Genomic DNA, 15,650 nt, shown 5'->3' with positions numbered 1-15,650 from the left:
GTTTGTAAATAAGGCTATCTGATTGGATTGTATCATACTGAATACAGCCAGAGTCCAGGTATTAGATGCAGGTTGTAATAGCTCGACTTTGTGGAAATGGGCCAACCCAAACTGTTATCTTTACAAAAGAAACGTTGGGAGGTTGTCAAGATCTATAAATTAAGACATCCTCCTATCTATCCCTGTGATAAAGTTTACAATGTTTGTTTGTGTTTTCAGTAAAACAGACTGTGGAGAATGTGACTATAGATTTGTAGATAGTTATGGTTATAATACAACATGTTCAGCATCGGGTAAGTTACATCTTAGTTTTAAAAAAAGTGAGCAAGCCATGAATCCGTTCAGTTTGAGAAAAACAGAGTCTGGGTAATCAACGCTAAAACAGGAAACAATCATCTTCCGGTTTATACAAACAAACTTTGCCAATGATTAATATTCGTTGAATATTGTGCCAGTGATGGAGTATTCATTCTAAATTATATGAATTGCTTTTTCACGGAGTCGCTTAATCTCCTACGAGGCATCATTATTCCGTCTTCAAAATATGACAATGTCGAGGTCAATTCAAGAATAGAGGTCAAGGACGTGGGAAACTCCACTTGAGAGTTACTTTCCCTTGAAAATTACACCAGATTTCCTAGACTCAAGATTTGAAAATTGCTTAATGGATGTATTAAGCATTTTATAATTAATTACTTGATTTTGTGGATATATTGGATTATAGAGGGATTTTGATGTATAGTTAGGACACCAGGTAAGTCCACAGATGGATATATACTGTTATTGGCCAAATTTGAGCAAAATTAAAATTTTATGTTCATCCTAAGACGTAGTATCCCTTTAAAATAGTGCTCAATACATCAATTGTAGAGCGATATAGAAATACCACTGTTAAAATAGTGTTCAATACATCAATTGTAGAGTGATATAGAAATACCACTGTTAAAATAGTGCTCAATACATCAATTGTAGAGTGATATAGAAATACCACTGTTAAAATAGTGCTCAATACATCAATTGTAGAGCGATATAGAAATACCCCTGTTAAAATAGTGATCAATACATATATAGTAGTGCGATATAGAAATACCCCTGTTAAAAAAGTGCTCAATACATCAATTGTGGAGCAATATAGAAATACCACTGTTAAATAGTGCTCAATACATCACTTGGAGAGTGATATAGAAATATCACTGTTAAAATAGTGCTCAATACATCAAATGGAGAGTGATATAGAAATATCACTGTTAGAATAGTGCTCAATACATCAATTGTAGAGTGATATAGAAATATCACTGTTAGAATAGTGCTCAATACATCAATTGTAGAGTGATATAGAAATATCACTGTTAGAATAGTGCTCAATACATCAATTGTAGAGTGATATAGAAATATCACTGTTAAATAGTGCTCAATACATCACTTGGAGAGTGATATAGAAATATCACTGTTAAAATAGTGCTCAATACATCAATTGTAGAGTGATATAGAAATACCACTGTTAAAATAGTGTTCAATACATCAATTGTGGAGCAATAAAACAAAACCTAAAAAGACATGTTGTTGCTCACACTATGCGGAATGCAGGCTGAATAGTTCAGTTGTCTGAAGATCGCAAAGCATGAAACTCTGAGTAACCATGTGTTTTTTTGGGTTCTGTTTTAGATAAATTTCTATTTATTTACTCTATTTTTTGTATTTTTTTTTTTAAATGTTTTGCCAAGACACCTGTAAAAATTCCTATGAAATAAAGAGAAATTTATTTATTGTAGTTGTAGATCCTTCCGGAGATGTTTGCAGGACTGGAATGATGAAATGTAGTAATGAAATCATGAGGAATCATACTATCAATGATTTAGCTGATCCAGACATGTATTGCAGGTATTTCTTTAATCTCCAAAAATACATTCCGATCACAAACTACAGTCATTTTGTCAAGTACAGGTCTCTGTAGCTCTGAGTGTCCATGTTAGTATATTAGATATTGTATAAGATGAGGACAGTTGGCAAGGGTTTAACTGTGAATACTCTATCTTTATCTATTTTGTTTCAGTTTAAACCGTAAACAACTAAAGTGTCAGGAAGGTTTACTGGAGAACTGTACAATTCTGACAGATACTTATAATGCCAGTAAACAGTTATTGGATTTAGTTTGTGGTCCAGGTAGATTAGTTTACTATATTCTGTAGTATTGGGTGTTATAAAAGATACTGTTCTATACAAGCACTGGCCGAGGTCACTAGAAGAGAACATATATTTTGCATTTTTAATATCACTTTAAAGGGACAGATTCACCTGTTTGACTAATCGTACCTTGTTCTCAGAAACGGGAATTTTTTGGCTAAGCTAATCAGTAATAGTGTTCACAGCTCACCGTCCAAATCCATGTGTGGCCAAGATTATCCGTGTTTGCAAGTCAAAATGATGACTTTTCTTGAGACTTTGCCATATATAGAAAAGAAAAAGAACAGGTTGAAGTGTGCTTGAAGGGATTATGCCATTTTTGTGCAGTTTTAGTACTTCTGCTACTATTTACATATATTTAAAACCCAAACCAACCCCCCAGAAACCATGGCCTTTTAGTAATTAAAATTAAGTGGAATACATAATATTATTTACTTCAGTAATGCAGTTTCAGGCTCTTTTAGTTAACCTTTTCTAAAGTCTTTATAGAGAATATTGTAATATTTGTTTTATAAATACTAATACGATCATATTTGATGATATACTCCATCTTCTATTTTAAATTCTAGATGGAATGCAACAGTGTTTTAGAACTCTGCTAGAATGTTCCAATAGTTCTTTGGCAGTAATTGGTTCTTTTCTTCAACAACCTTCTTCTGGAATTAGTTTAAACTACTGCTCGTATGTTTCATTTTTAACTTCAGACAGATTATCCCAGTTGACTTAGATCTAAATAAGTGGAAATCATCCAGGAAAGATCTATGTCAGAGCCATTTAGAATTCAATAAAGTCAGGAAAGTGGGTCTGAGGCATTTGGGTAGCTTCTTGAACTCTTGAATAAATACATTAATCTGATTGGTTTATAAAACTGGATCTAAAATCAATTTTAGTGACTGACCAATAAAATGACAAAAAATTGAATTAAAGATGGTTTGTCCCGATATTTTATCTTAACTACTGTCTGTTACAGGATGTTGAATGAAACCATGATGTGTGTAGAGCACCATAACTTTACCGCTTCCGATTGTCCATCTGCTTTAATGTCCCAGATCAACAGAATGACGACTAGTTTTGATGAACAATGTGGTGAGCTGCTTCGGACATTTTTTTAAAGCTATTATGTTATTAGATTTTAAAATGATAATTGTTATTAATATAAAATGGGGACAGATTCTTAAAAAACAAACAGTAACAATCAAAATTTACCACATAGAATTTAATAGGTTATAAACCAGTTTTGATTTTTTCTTTTATTGCAATACCCACAGAGGTTTGGCTGAAAATTTGAATGATATTATTGATAGATTGATAATATGATTGTCCCTGATACACATAAAAAAAACAGAAAAACTCCTAACAATCCCTGTGTATTTTTTCAGTTAATCAAAAAACTTGTGATACGTTAAATTGTGACCATGGTACATGTTATCCTAGTAGTTTTGGTAGTGCGTATTGTATCTGTGATTCAGGATATTATGGTGAACAGTGTAATGGTATGTACATATTACTGAGTACTGTATCTACAATGTGACATTCCCAGCAATTAAATTATAATATATTAGATTAGTGCTGGGTATCGCCAATAAGGCCATGATACGATATGTATATATGGTCATGATATGTATCGCAATATGGGGTAATGGGATAGAATTTAATATTCAATAATTTATAACTATGTAACTTTGATCAAGTCAAAATTTGTGATTGCATATAAAAAATGCCCATTTATTATGGAATGACAGGTATCAGCAATTAATATCGATATACAACGCCACAATACACTACGCATATTGTGCATACTTACATATACATATCATACATAACCTCTTCAATGAAATATCATTTCAGGACTAATAAAGATATGTTTAGGGGTAAATAAGGAACAAAATACAATGGTCTACTACAGGCCTCGTATTCTCAAAACAATCTTAGCACTAGGACTTCATAGGGTTTTAATCTCTAACTGTTTTTAGGACGTCCTAGTGCTTAGATTGTTTCGGCAATACCAGGCCTGGATTTATTATACACAAACTTTCGACCATTTACCTTGCTATCATCAGGTGAACTGAGAAAGTATATACATGTATAATATACAATAGCAACAATATTGTGACTTTTACTTTCAGTGAATGTGTGTGATTATTTCTCTGAAGATCCATGTGGAGATGGTAATTGTACTGGAGAAGTTGAAATGGGAAATTTGTGTAGCTGTCCATACTATAGAGAAGGTGTTTTATGTGAGGTCAATGACTATGGTAAGACAATTTGTCTCTGTAGCTTGCTGGAATCATATGATGTTCTTACTAATAGTATGATATCAAGTTTGAATTTAATGTTGCTTGGTTAAAAAGTGACTAGAGTTATTATGGTCTTACAATGTGATATATGGAGTTTTAATTGTCTGAGCAAAGCAAATTGTTTTTGAATTTTTTCTATAAGAGAATTGAAATATCAGCCTCAAAATAGTAGACTACTGTTTATCTAACAATATCTTTGCATTGATAGAAATATAATTTTTTGTAACTTTATATTGAAAAGAAACACATTTCCCTCCTAGAAATTTCAACTGCAAAAGTCTCATTTTATCAACACAAAGACATTCTAAGATTAACAGTACTATTTTGAAGATTACTATTCCATTTGTCATTAATGATGACAAAATTCAAAAACTTGTTACTTTGGTCAGAGAAAAGGTCATCGTTTTTGCAAATGAAAAATAGAATTTTGTAACATTATTTTTTGTTCTTTTTTATAGAATCAACATATAGAATATGTCCACGAAGAAAACGTCTTGGAAAATATATCTTAGATATACTAGAAGGTCGGCAACAAGCTCCATCACAATTATCTGTTCCTATCACCTCTATATTCAATGCTTTGAACTCCTCCTGGTTCCAGATTCCAGATTGTACTAGTGAAGGAGATTACAGTGGACTGATGACAGAGTTTAATATCTATAATCCAAGTTCTCGCAACTATTATTGTGTAGATAAATATGGCTTTAGACCAGATAGTTCAATTGGGTATTCTACCCCTCCAAATTGTGCAGGTGAATTTAATTTTTTTAATTTTAATTAGATCTTTATTTATATTCTAATTATTCTTAAATTTTTATTTTTTTCATTTCATTCATTCATTCATTCATTTTAGTGATATTTTTTATTTATTTTTTAATTTTCATTCGTTTAATGATTTATTAGTTATTCTCTGTATTTATTTTCTATTTAATTTATGATATTTATTCATTCATTCATTCATTCATTCATTCATTCATTCATTCATTCATTCATTCATTCATTCATTCATTCATTCATTCATATTTTTTTTCAGCATTGAATGGTACAGCCTGTGAATCGTCACCTTGTCAAAATGGTGGATCTTGTCAAGATTATTATTATGGTATTGCCAGTTATTATACATGTAATTGCCCCCCTGGATATTATGGAAAACGTTGTGAAGGTCAGTCTATTGATTACTTTATCTATTTTGATGTTAACATGTTGAAATGAAAAACAGAGCACTCACAACTGAAATGACAAAACGAAACACAAAATCTGAAAAACCAATTAAGCAATATATTGGTAGAAGTTAATGAACTGATATGAGGAAGTATATCAATCATAAAAGAGGAAGTATTTCATAATGAAAAGTGATATCAGGTGTGTGAGAGAAAACATATCCTACCTAGTGCAAAGAATATTTTGATTGATTTTTTTTCTGTCTTTTGGGTTTTTTTTTTCATTCATTATGAAATTTTGATAATAAGTTTTTTGAGAAATAGAGGGTAATTTTGAATGCCTTGTGTAATTTTTAGTTCGCCTATGCAACTCATTCCAAATAGACCCATGTACTATGAATGGAGGTAAATGTGTAGGAGATATCATCAGTGGAAAGCTATGCTCCTGTCCTGATGGTCGAACAGGGCCACTTTGTGATCAGATTGGTGATGGTAAGAACTGTTTATATGCTTGTGTATAATAATTATTATAAATATCATGTAGGCCTGTATATCTTCATTGAATATCTTTAAATTGTGCAATTTTAAAAAAAGTAAAATTATGAGGCATCTTCAAAACCACAATGAAGGTGATATGATATACTTAAAATGGTTTCTTATTTTATTTTAACTGTCCTGATTAGCCCAAACAGGTGTAGAACAGTACGACGAAAACCTGATATCATTTCATTTCAATTAATTTTATGAACAAAAGTAGATTGAAAAAGTTTGTTTTAATGTTTATTTTTAGACTTCAATAAAACTGATTGTCAAAGAGTTCATGAATTAACAGTTGAAGTGGTAAGCTTTCTGAATGGATCCAAATCATTTGGAGCATTGAATGCTCGTGACATGATACTAACTGCTACAAGAAGTGTCAATCTAACCTCAATGTTTCTACCTATTTGTGATGATAATGGTCAACCTACTAATATTGATTGTGATGTAGATGTACAGGACACGTCACGAAAGGCTTGTTATTGTTTAAATCAGTACGGCCAACGAGAGTCTGCTCCTTACTATGATGGTCTGCCAAACTGTACTACAAAAAATACTACAGGTAGGTTCTTGCTTCTTTTGTTTTAGGCGAGAGAGAGAGATAGTGTCTCTACATTTGTATTGTATTCCATAGTTATAAGATATTAAGGAACTTCAGATAATCTGAACAAAAATATGACGACATATCATGATATAAACTACCATTAATCAGGATATGACGATATATCATGATATAAACTACCATAAATGAGGATATGACGATATATCATGATATAAACTACCATATATCAGGATATGACAATATATCATGATATAAACTACCATATATCAGGATATGACGATATATCATGATATAAACTACCATATATCAGGATATGACGATATATCATGATATAAACTACCATATATCAGGATATGATGATATATCATGATATAAACTACCATATATCAGGATATGACGATATATCATGATATAAACTACCATATATCAGGATATGACGATATATCATGATATAAACTACCATTAATCAGGATATGACGATATATCATGATATAAACTACCATATATCAGGATATGACGATATATCATGATATAAACTACCATATATCAGGATATGACGATATATCATGATATAAACTACCATATATCAGGATATGATGATATATCATGATATAAACTACCATAAATCAGGATATGACGATATATCATGATATAAACTACCATATATCAGGATATGACGATATATCATGATATAAACTACCATAAATGAGGATATGACGATATATCATGATATAAACTACCATAAATCAGGATATGATGATATATCATGATATAAACTACCATTAATCAGGATATGATGATATATCATGATATAAACTACCCTATATCAGGATATGACGATATATCATGATATAAACTACCGTATATCAGGATATGACGATATATCATGATATAAACTACCATATATCAGGATATGACGATATATCATGATATAAACTACCATATATCAGGATATGACGATATATCATGATATAAACTACCATAAATGAGGATATGACGATATATCATGATATAAACTACCATATATCAGGATATGATGATATATCATGATATAAACTACCATTAATCAGGATATGATGATATATCATGATATAAACTACCATATATCAGGATATGACGATATATCATGATATAAACTACCATATATCAGGATATGACGATATATCATGATATAAACTACCATATATGAGGATATGACGATATATCATGATATAAACTACCATATATCAGGATATGATGATATATCATTATATAAACTACCATAAATCAGGATATGACGATGTATCATGATATAAACTACCATAAATCAGGATATGATGATATATCATGATATAAACTACCATTAATCAGGATATGATGATATATAATGATATAAACTACCATAAATCAGGATATGATGACATATAATGATATAAACTACCATTAATCAGGATATGACGATATATCATGATATAAACTACCATAAATCAGGATATGATGATATATCATGATATAAACTACCATATATCAGGATATGACGATATATCATGATATAAACTACCATAAATCAGGATATGACGATATATCATGATATAAACTACCATTAATCAGGATATGACGATATATCATGATATAAACTACCATTAATCAGGATATGATGATATATTATGATATAAACTACCATTAATCAGGATATGACGATATATAATGATATAAACTACCATAAATCAGGATATGACGATATATAATGATATAAACTACCATATATCAGGATATGATGATATTTCAGTATTTTTAATTACTAACCGTATAAATTCCTATACTGGTATTTATGGTGATAACGGTATATCGCCCAGCCCTAAACACAATTATTGGGAAGAACTTCTGTTCCCCAACTCTGACCCCTGTCTTCAAGGCATATCCCTCTACATCTTAATTGTCTTTTAATGTTTAAATACTATTATTATTTTTCAGGTCCATGTCCACCAGGTGTACAGATTTATGCCTGTTTGAAAGATCCTTGTGAAGTTAACAAATGTCCAGATTATCCCTATGCTTACTGCAAGTATGTATATATTTATATTTATTACTTTTCTTAATGCTATTTTCAGGCTTGAGAAAATGTTTATGATACTAGGCCTATTTAGTTTCATTATATTAAAGGAATTGTAAAAAAGTTTTCATCAATTTGCACCATTCAAATTTTCAATCAGCCATCTGTGGTTCCTGTAATTCCACAAATCTAAATGTTTGATGTTTGAAGGACCTTACGTGATAAGGCATAATTTGTGACGTCATCAAAAACTTCATAATATTGATAGTCTGCTTTATGATTGTCTATATGGATGTCAGTCCTTGTTGATATTACTATAATATATTTGTATTATTACAGAGCTAACTATTGTGGTGGTTGTAATGCTGAATTCTATAATAATGAAACTAGAATCAACTGTTCAGAACCTGATTCAGGTAACTCTTCAAATATTATCACATTTTCTCTTATTCTTGATATTAGGTTGACCATTCAAAAGGTTTCAAATAATAATATTGAGCCAATATAAAGCTAAACACCAAAACTAGGTCAAAATGCTTAATTAACAATTAGTACTCCCCATTTTGAAATAACCCTTTTAAAACAAATTCAGTTGATCAAAAAGATACAAAGATATAAATAGCATACTTTAAATATTTTCCGGTATAATTTACACCACTTTTGATAATAAAAACTTTTTACAAAAAAAGCAGTTTGTTGTTTTAATCAAAAACATGTGAGGTTCTGATGTTAACATATTTATATGAAAGAAGTGTTTGAATTTCTTTTAGAAGTTTGCATTGAAAGATTGTTTATAAAGCCTAAAACATTTGTTAAACCAGAATGTTGTTTGGGTAAATTGACAGATGAGTTCTGTTGATTGTTGACTGGGACTTTTATAATCTCAGACTTATTTGACGTCGATGGAATATATGAGAGATATGTCCACTGCTCTAATGCTGCATGTAACTCAACTAACTCTGGATTAGAGATTGCAGTATCATAACCTTATAGAAACGTAAGACATTACCTAACTCTGAGTGAGATTTCAGACAGTGTCCAGTCTTGTATATGGGTGGTCCTCCCCTGTACACCTCCTTGGTTAAAGTAATATTTTTGATTAATCAACAAATATTTTGTTTTTATAGAACTAAGCTGGGATCCTCCAAAGATAGTTTCCCAGTCTAAAAGAAATGAATATTGGAAACTTGGAAACCAAGTCAAACTGTATTGTAACACTTCTAATCCCAAATTCAGGTTGGTACAAAGTTTATCATATTTTTCATTCAGTTTCGTGTTGGCGTGTTATATGATTAATTTTGGTTTTGCCCTTTCGTTTTTTTTTGAAGGTCCAAAAACTATATAACAAAATGTGAGAAATGTATCCTTTAAAATATATGAAAGTTTTAATGTAAAAAATCCAGCCATTGATTCCAAAATATTTAAAATCATTACGTAAGATTGCTAAAACTTTGAAAGTTTATCTTTTTTGGAAGCTGTTAGAAAACTACTGTCAGATATGAGTAAAATAAATGCCTAATTGTAGATAAATATGTCTCCTACATATTCTAAAGGTTTCAACTAATAATATTGAGCCAAAACTAGGTCAAACTGCCTAATTCAATTAGTACCCAATTAGTACATTCCGTGTTTAATTAACCCTTTTAAAACAACTTCAATTTGATCAATTAGATACATAGATATAAATAGCATACTACATATAGAAATAATTTCAGGTATAATTTACGACGTTTTTGATAATGAAAACTTTTCTCAATAAAGTGGAATGTACCTTTAAGTCATTTACACTGTGATGTCATTAATAATGTCTAAGATTTCACTCTTTGTCATTGTGACGTAAAGTTCTAATGAAATTGTAAGAAAGACAGATGTCTATCAGAAAATTGGAATGATGAAAATCAATGCCATCGGTTTCCCTGATACACATAAGATGTCTAGAAAACCACCAGCTCATTATATAAAATTGGCCTACATACCTACACTCACACCTGACTGTTAGCTGAGATTTTTATCTTTTATCTGTTTGTGTAATTCCCCTGTAAGTTTTAGTTCCAATTTTTGTAATTAGTTTTGGACCTGCAAAGTAGTTTTGTTCAATTTTCTTTGCAGTGATGTTGTCTGGTATAAGGATGGTGTAAAAGTGGATTATGGATTTTACTACAATAGAATAATACAAGGAAATGGAACTCTTATCATTAATAACCCTGAATCTTCTGATGAAGGGCGTTATCAATGTAGATATGGACCAGTAGTTAGTGACTATATAATGCTACGAGAAGCCAAAATGAGAAATTACTATAAAGACCTCATTCTCAGAGTAACTTTGGGTAAGAATTGTCTTTTTCAAGTTGACATGATTAAATCTAATAGCAAAAGATTTTGAAAAAAAGTGAGTTCACTTTGTTTGTAGTTTGATATAGTAATATTAAAACAGAAAATGTAGTTACTCTGCATTTTAGCCTATACGATCTCAAGACAATAGACTCTGTACAATACCATATTCTGAGAACTACACATTCTCTTTTAATATTTCTGTAGCTATAGACATTATCAACAAGCAAATGCAGAGGTTTTTTGAATCAGAAACTCATTCTAAGCTTTGTTTATGTTTTTAACAGGTCAATCGTTAAAATTAGATTGTAATAAAGGTAATTCAACTCCCCCTGCAGAGATACAATGGATAATGCAGCATGAAAATGGTCAGAGAAAGGAATTGAATTTCACTGATAGAATCACTTTGGACTATGAAGGTAAATCTATTTCTAAATTTCTAGGATTTTTCAAATGGGTCATTGTTTTGTTCAATATTGGTAATATGAAATTGATTATGAAATACGTAATTATCTGTCCTCAAATGTAACACTCTATCATTGATAGTTTAATCACAATTCACTATAACTTATTCTGATAAATACATGATGTCACTATAACTTATTCTGATAAATACATGATGTCACTATAACTTATTCTGATAAATACATGATGTCACTATAACTTATTCTGATAAATACATGATGTCACTATAACTTATTCTGATAAATACATGATGTCACTATAACTTATTCTGATAAATACATGATGTCACTATAACTTATTCTGATAAATACGTGATGTCACTATAACTTATTCTGATAAATACGTGATGTCACTATAACTTATTCTGATAAATACATGATGTATATATATCATTTTATTATAATTTCACTCAGGTTCAGATCTCTGGCCAATTTTTGATCTCTTAAACAACATAGTAACTAGTTTTTGTCAGTCTTTTAAGATTATTCTTTTCTCAACTCACCAATATCCCCTTTATTTGGAGACTAAAATTGGGCAAAATGGGCAAGAATATTAACAAGAATTTGTGGTAAACAATAAATGATAGTTTATAATCAAGCTGTCTTTTAAATCTTCTCTGAATGTGACTTAGGAATTTTCAACTAGTATTAGAAATTATTAAACTTTATCTGAATTAATTACTGAGTGTAATTATCATATATGTTTTGAAATGAAACTTGCTACTAATTTTCTATGCATATATGATATATGATTGTAGGTAATTTGTATTTTGTGAATGTACAGTTGGAGGATGCTGTACCAGGCTGGAAGTATATGTGTTTAGCTATAAATGTGCCTGCTAGATTAACAAATATGGCTGCCGCATATACTATTACTGTTGCGGACAGAACAGGTAATGTAATATTTGTTACAGTAAGGTTTCTTGAAGGGGAAAGTGTGCTATCTGAAACATGTATACACATATATCCCATTGTTCCGCAAAATAATTTTTGTTTATATTTTGACTGTTAAAGGAACGGATGCAGTATTTGGGGTTGTTGATTTTAGTCTTGAAGATACATTAATAGTCTTTAGAAGTAGTAGAAATGTATGAAAATTGCAAATTCCTTAAAAATACTTCAAACTAGGAATTTTACTCTCTATTTCTATATATGTCTGTATGTCACAGAGTATCTTAAAATGAGTCATCATTTTAACATGCGAACGCAGATAATTCTGGACACAAATGGATTTGAAGGCTCAAATTTCAACAGTGAACTGTGAATACTATTACTGATTAGCTTAGCTAAAAAATCTCTATTTCTGAGACTAAAGTGTTATAAGTCAAAAAAACTAGGGGCAACTGTCCCTTTAACAGATGGGTGAATCTCATCAACAACTCAACCTAATAACCCATAATCAAACAGTTCATAATTTTTACAAACATTCATCATATATGGCTTACTAGTTATTGGGTTATGAGATATCCATTGTACATAAGACAATATACTAAGAGTATTGGTTGGTTGGTAGATGACAAGTTAACGTTGACTTTCAGCGGATGCTGATATAGCAAACTAGGTAGTTGTTGGTAGTCGTAATAGTAGGTAGTTGGATTGGTTCAAATTGGATGATTCTGTGTTGTTGATTTGGTTGTTGATTCTTCGTTAGATCATGCTAAGAGTATTGCCAATATTCTTATTTATACCACAGTCAGACGACTCTATGTTATAAAATTCTAATGGTATTTTTTCAGCGAAATCAGAGACATTTAATAATAACTTAATGTGGGCTTCAAGAACCAACCAAATAGCTTTACTTGGAGAAGAATTTAGACTAAAATGTATCTTCAGTGGAAAGTAAGTTTTTATATATCAGTATATCATTTGGTTTATCTTATAGTAAGTTTTTATAAAACCATGTGACACCAAATTTCTATTTTTTTTCTGTTTTAATACTTTACATTAAAAATGACAACTGCAAACATTTTGCACAAATTTCTGATGAAGAATCTGCTGATAAGTATAGAAAATTGCTCTGTAAGCTCTGAATAAATCATTGAATAAATTTTTCACACACCTCTCTATTGGTGAATGTGATTTGTCACAACTTAGGCTATTCAATTAATATGCTTAAAATTTAAAATGACCACTATTATATAGGTACAAGTAAATCGACATGTGCTTCATCTTCAAAGTTGAAGTTGAACCAGCCACCATAAAGGATACGACAGCAACAAGAATTAATGTCTGTATTATGTTTCAGCCCAACACCATTCGTGTCATTTAGAAGACTGAATGAATCAAGAAGAAATGATTACAACTCTAAATCTAGTTATTATCAGAATGAACTAGTTATTAAAAATGTAACAATGAATGATGGTGGTGAATATGAATGTTATGCTCAAACAGATGGAAGTTCTATTGTGTCTACTCGTATGATTTTTTTCAATGTAGAAGGTTGGTAGATTGATTATTAAATAGATAATGTTAATAATAATGATAATAATAATAATCTGTTTTGTAAAGCTGTGGTCCTTTCGGTAAAAAATGCTTAGTGGTAAACAAATTGTTTACAACAAGTTATTGATTAAACCCTTAAATCCATTAAAAAAAAAACATACTTTCTTTAATCCTTTGAACACTGAGTGTAAATTAAATAAAACATCATATACCCTGAACTTCAAATAATGTAAGTTAAAGCGTCTGACGTTAACATTGTTTGAGGTCACTAGGTAACGCTGGGGTATATATTGCATAATTAGTCTAGGGTTGAAAGGGTTAAAGATGGGTTTCCTTGTTTTTTTAGTGTAAATTAAGCAAACTATTTGATTAATTGGTGTTTTTAATGAATTATCATGTATTCTTGATCTTATCATTATGTTCTTATTGCATATAATAATATAACTTTTAACCAATCATAAATGTTCATGTTTGTACAGTCTGGATAAACAAAAAAGACTTTTTGACCTTTCTTGATCTGTCACTCATTGGAATTCTGTTGGTAATTCTCTTCTAATTTAGCTAATTATGAATTAATTATGGACATGTGAGACAAACTGGTATTTTCCAAGTCATTAGAACACGTTTACTTTCTATTCATATAAGTATTAGCATTTTCATTTTCATAAATGAAAATAAGGGAACCCATCTTTAAAGCTAGTTGAAACACTTTAAATTATAGAAAGATAATGACAGATAGCTTGTAACATATTTTAAGTAGTAGTAATAGCCAGAAGACTATGAAGAAAGAAACTATTGTATGAGATCTTGATCCTCACTAATGGGCTATTTTAGGAGACAAGGAAAAAAATATATTGACAATGTGAGCAGACATTCCCTTCCAAATGATGATAAGATTGCTCCCTCAGATATGCTCTTGAAATTCATTTCACCTGCTTTATGTATTACTTTAATAAATAAGACAATATCATGGATGGATACTTCTAAAATATTTATTATCTTCTCATACCGTCATCAGGAATATAATTTATCTTATACTTGTGCTTCTAATATGCCATTGAAGAATTATTACTGTAATGCTTATATATTTTTGCTTGTGATTTCAGCCAAACCCCATTTTGTGGAACCTCCAAAAGATCAGGTTATAAAGCCAGGTGATGTTGCTCTATTTCATTGCCAGGCTACAGGCATTCCTAAACCAACTGTACAATGGTATATCAATGGAACCGCTTTACAAAGTAAATACTATTTATCTTATTTAATTCCATTTCATTTCAATTACATTTCATATCATTTCAATTACATTCCATATCATTTCAATTACATTTCATATCATTTCAATTACATTCCATATCATTTCAATTACATTTCATATCATTTAAATTACATTTCATATCATTTCAATTACATTTCATATCATATCAATTACATTTCATATCATTTCAATTACATTTCATATCATTTCAATTACATTTCATAGTCATTTCAATTACATTTCATATCATTTCAATTACATTTCATATCATTTCAATTACATTTCATATCATATCAATTACATTTCAATTACATTTCAATTACATTTCATTTCATTTTGAATTTATTTCAATTCTATTTGATTTTAATTCTATTTGTTAACCCACC

General features: G+C 30.2%; 1 protein-coding gene across 1 annotated transcript in view; it reads left to right on the top strand.

Moving 5' to 3' along the window:
- LOTGIDRAFT_81536 (hypothetical protein) overlaps window positions 1–15,650 on the top strand; it is a gene marked incomplete at both ends in the record, with an annotated part of 46,522 nt that overhangs the window by 15,290 nt on the left and 15,582 nt on the right. The window contains one exon of the mRNA XM_009067252.1: window positions 5,530–5,643. Within this exon, the coding sequence (XP_009065500.1) occupies window positions 5,530–5,643 (114 nt within the window). The remainder of the gene's footprint in view (window positions 1–5,529; window positions 5,644–15,650) is intronic.

The sequence above is a fragment of the Lottia gigantea genome (assembly GCF_000327385.1).
Source record: "Lottia gigantea unplaced genomic scaffold LOTGIsca_81, whole genome shotgun sequence".
Lineage (NCBI taxonomy): Eukaryota > Metazoa > Mollusca > Gastropoda > Lottiidae > Lottia > Lottia gigantea.
The sequence above is the reverse complement of the archived record's forward strand: the minus strand, read 5'-3'. Positions and strand labels throughout refer to the sequence as shown.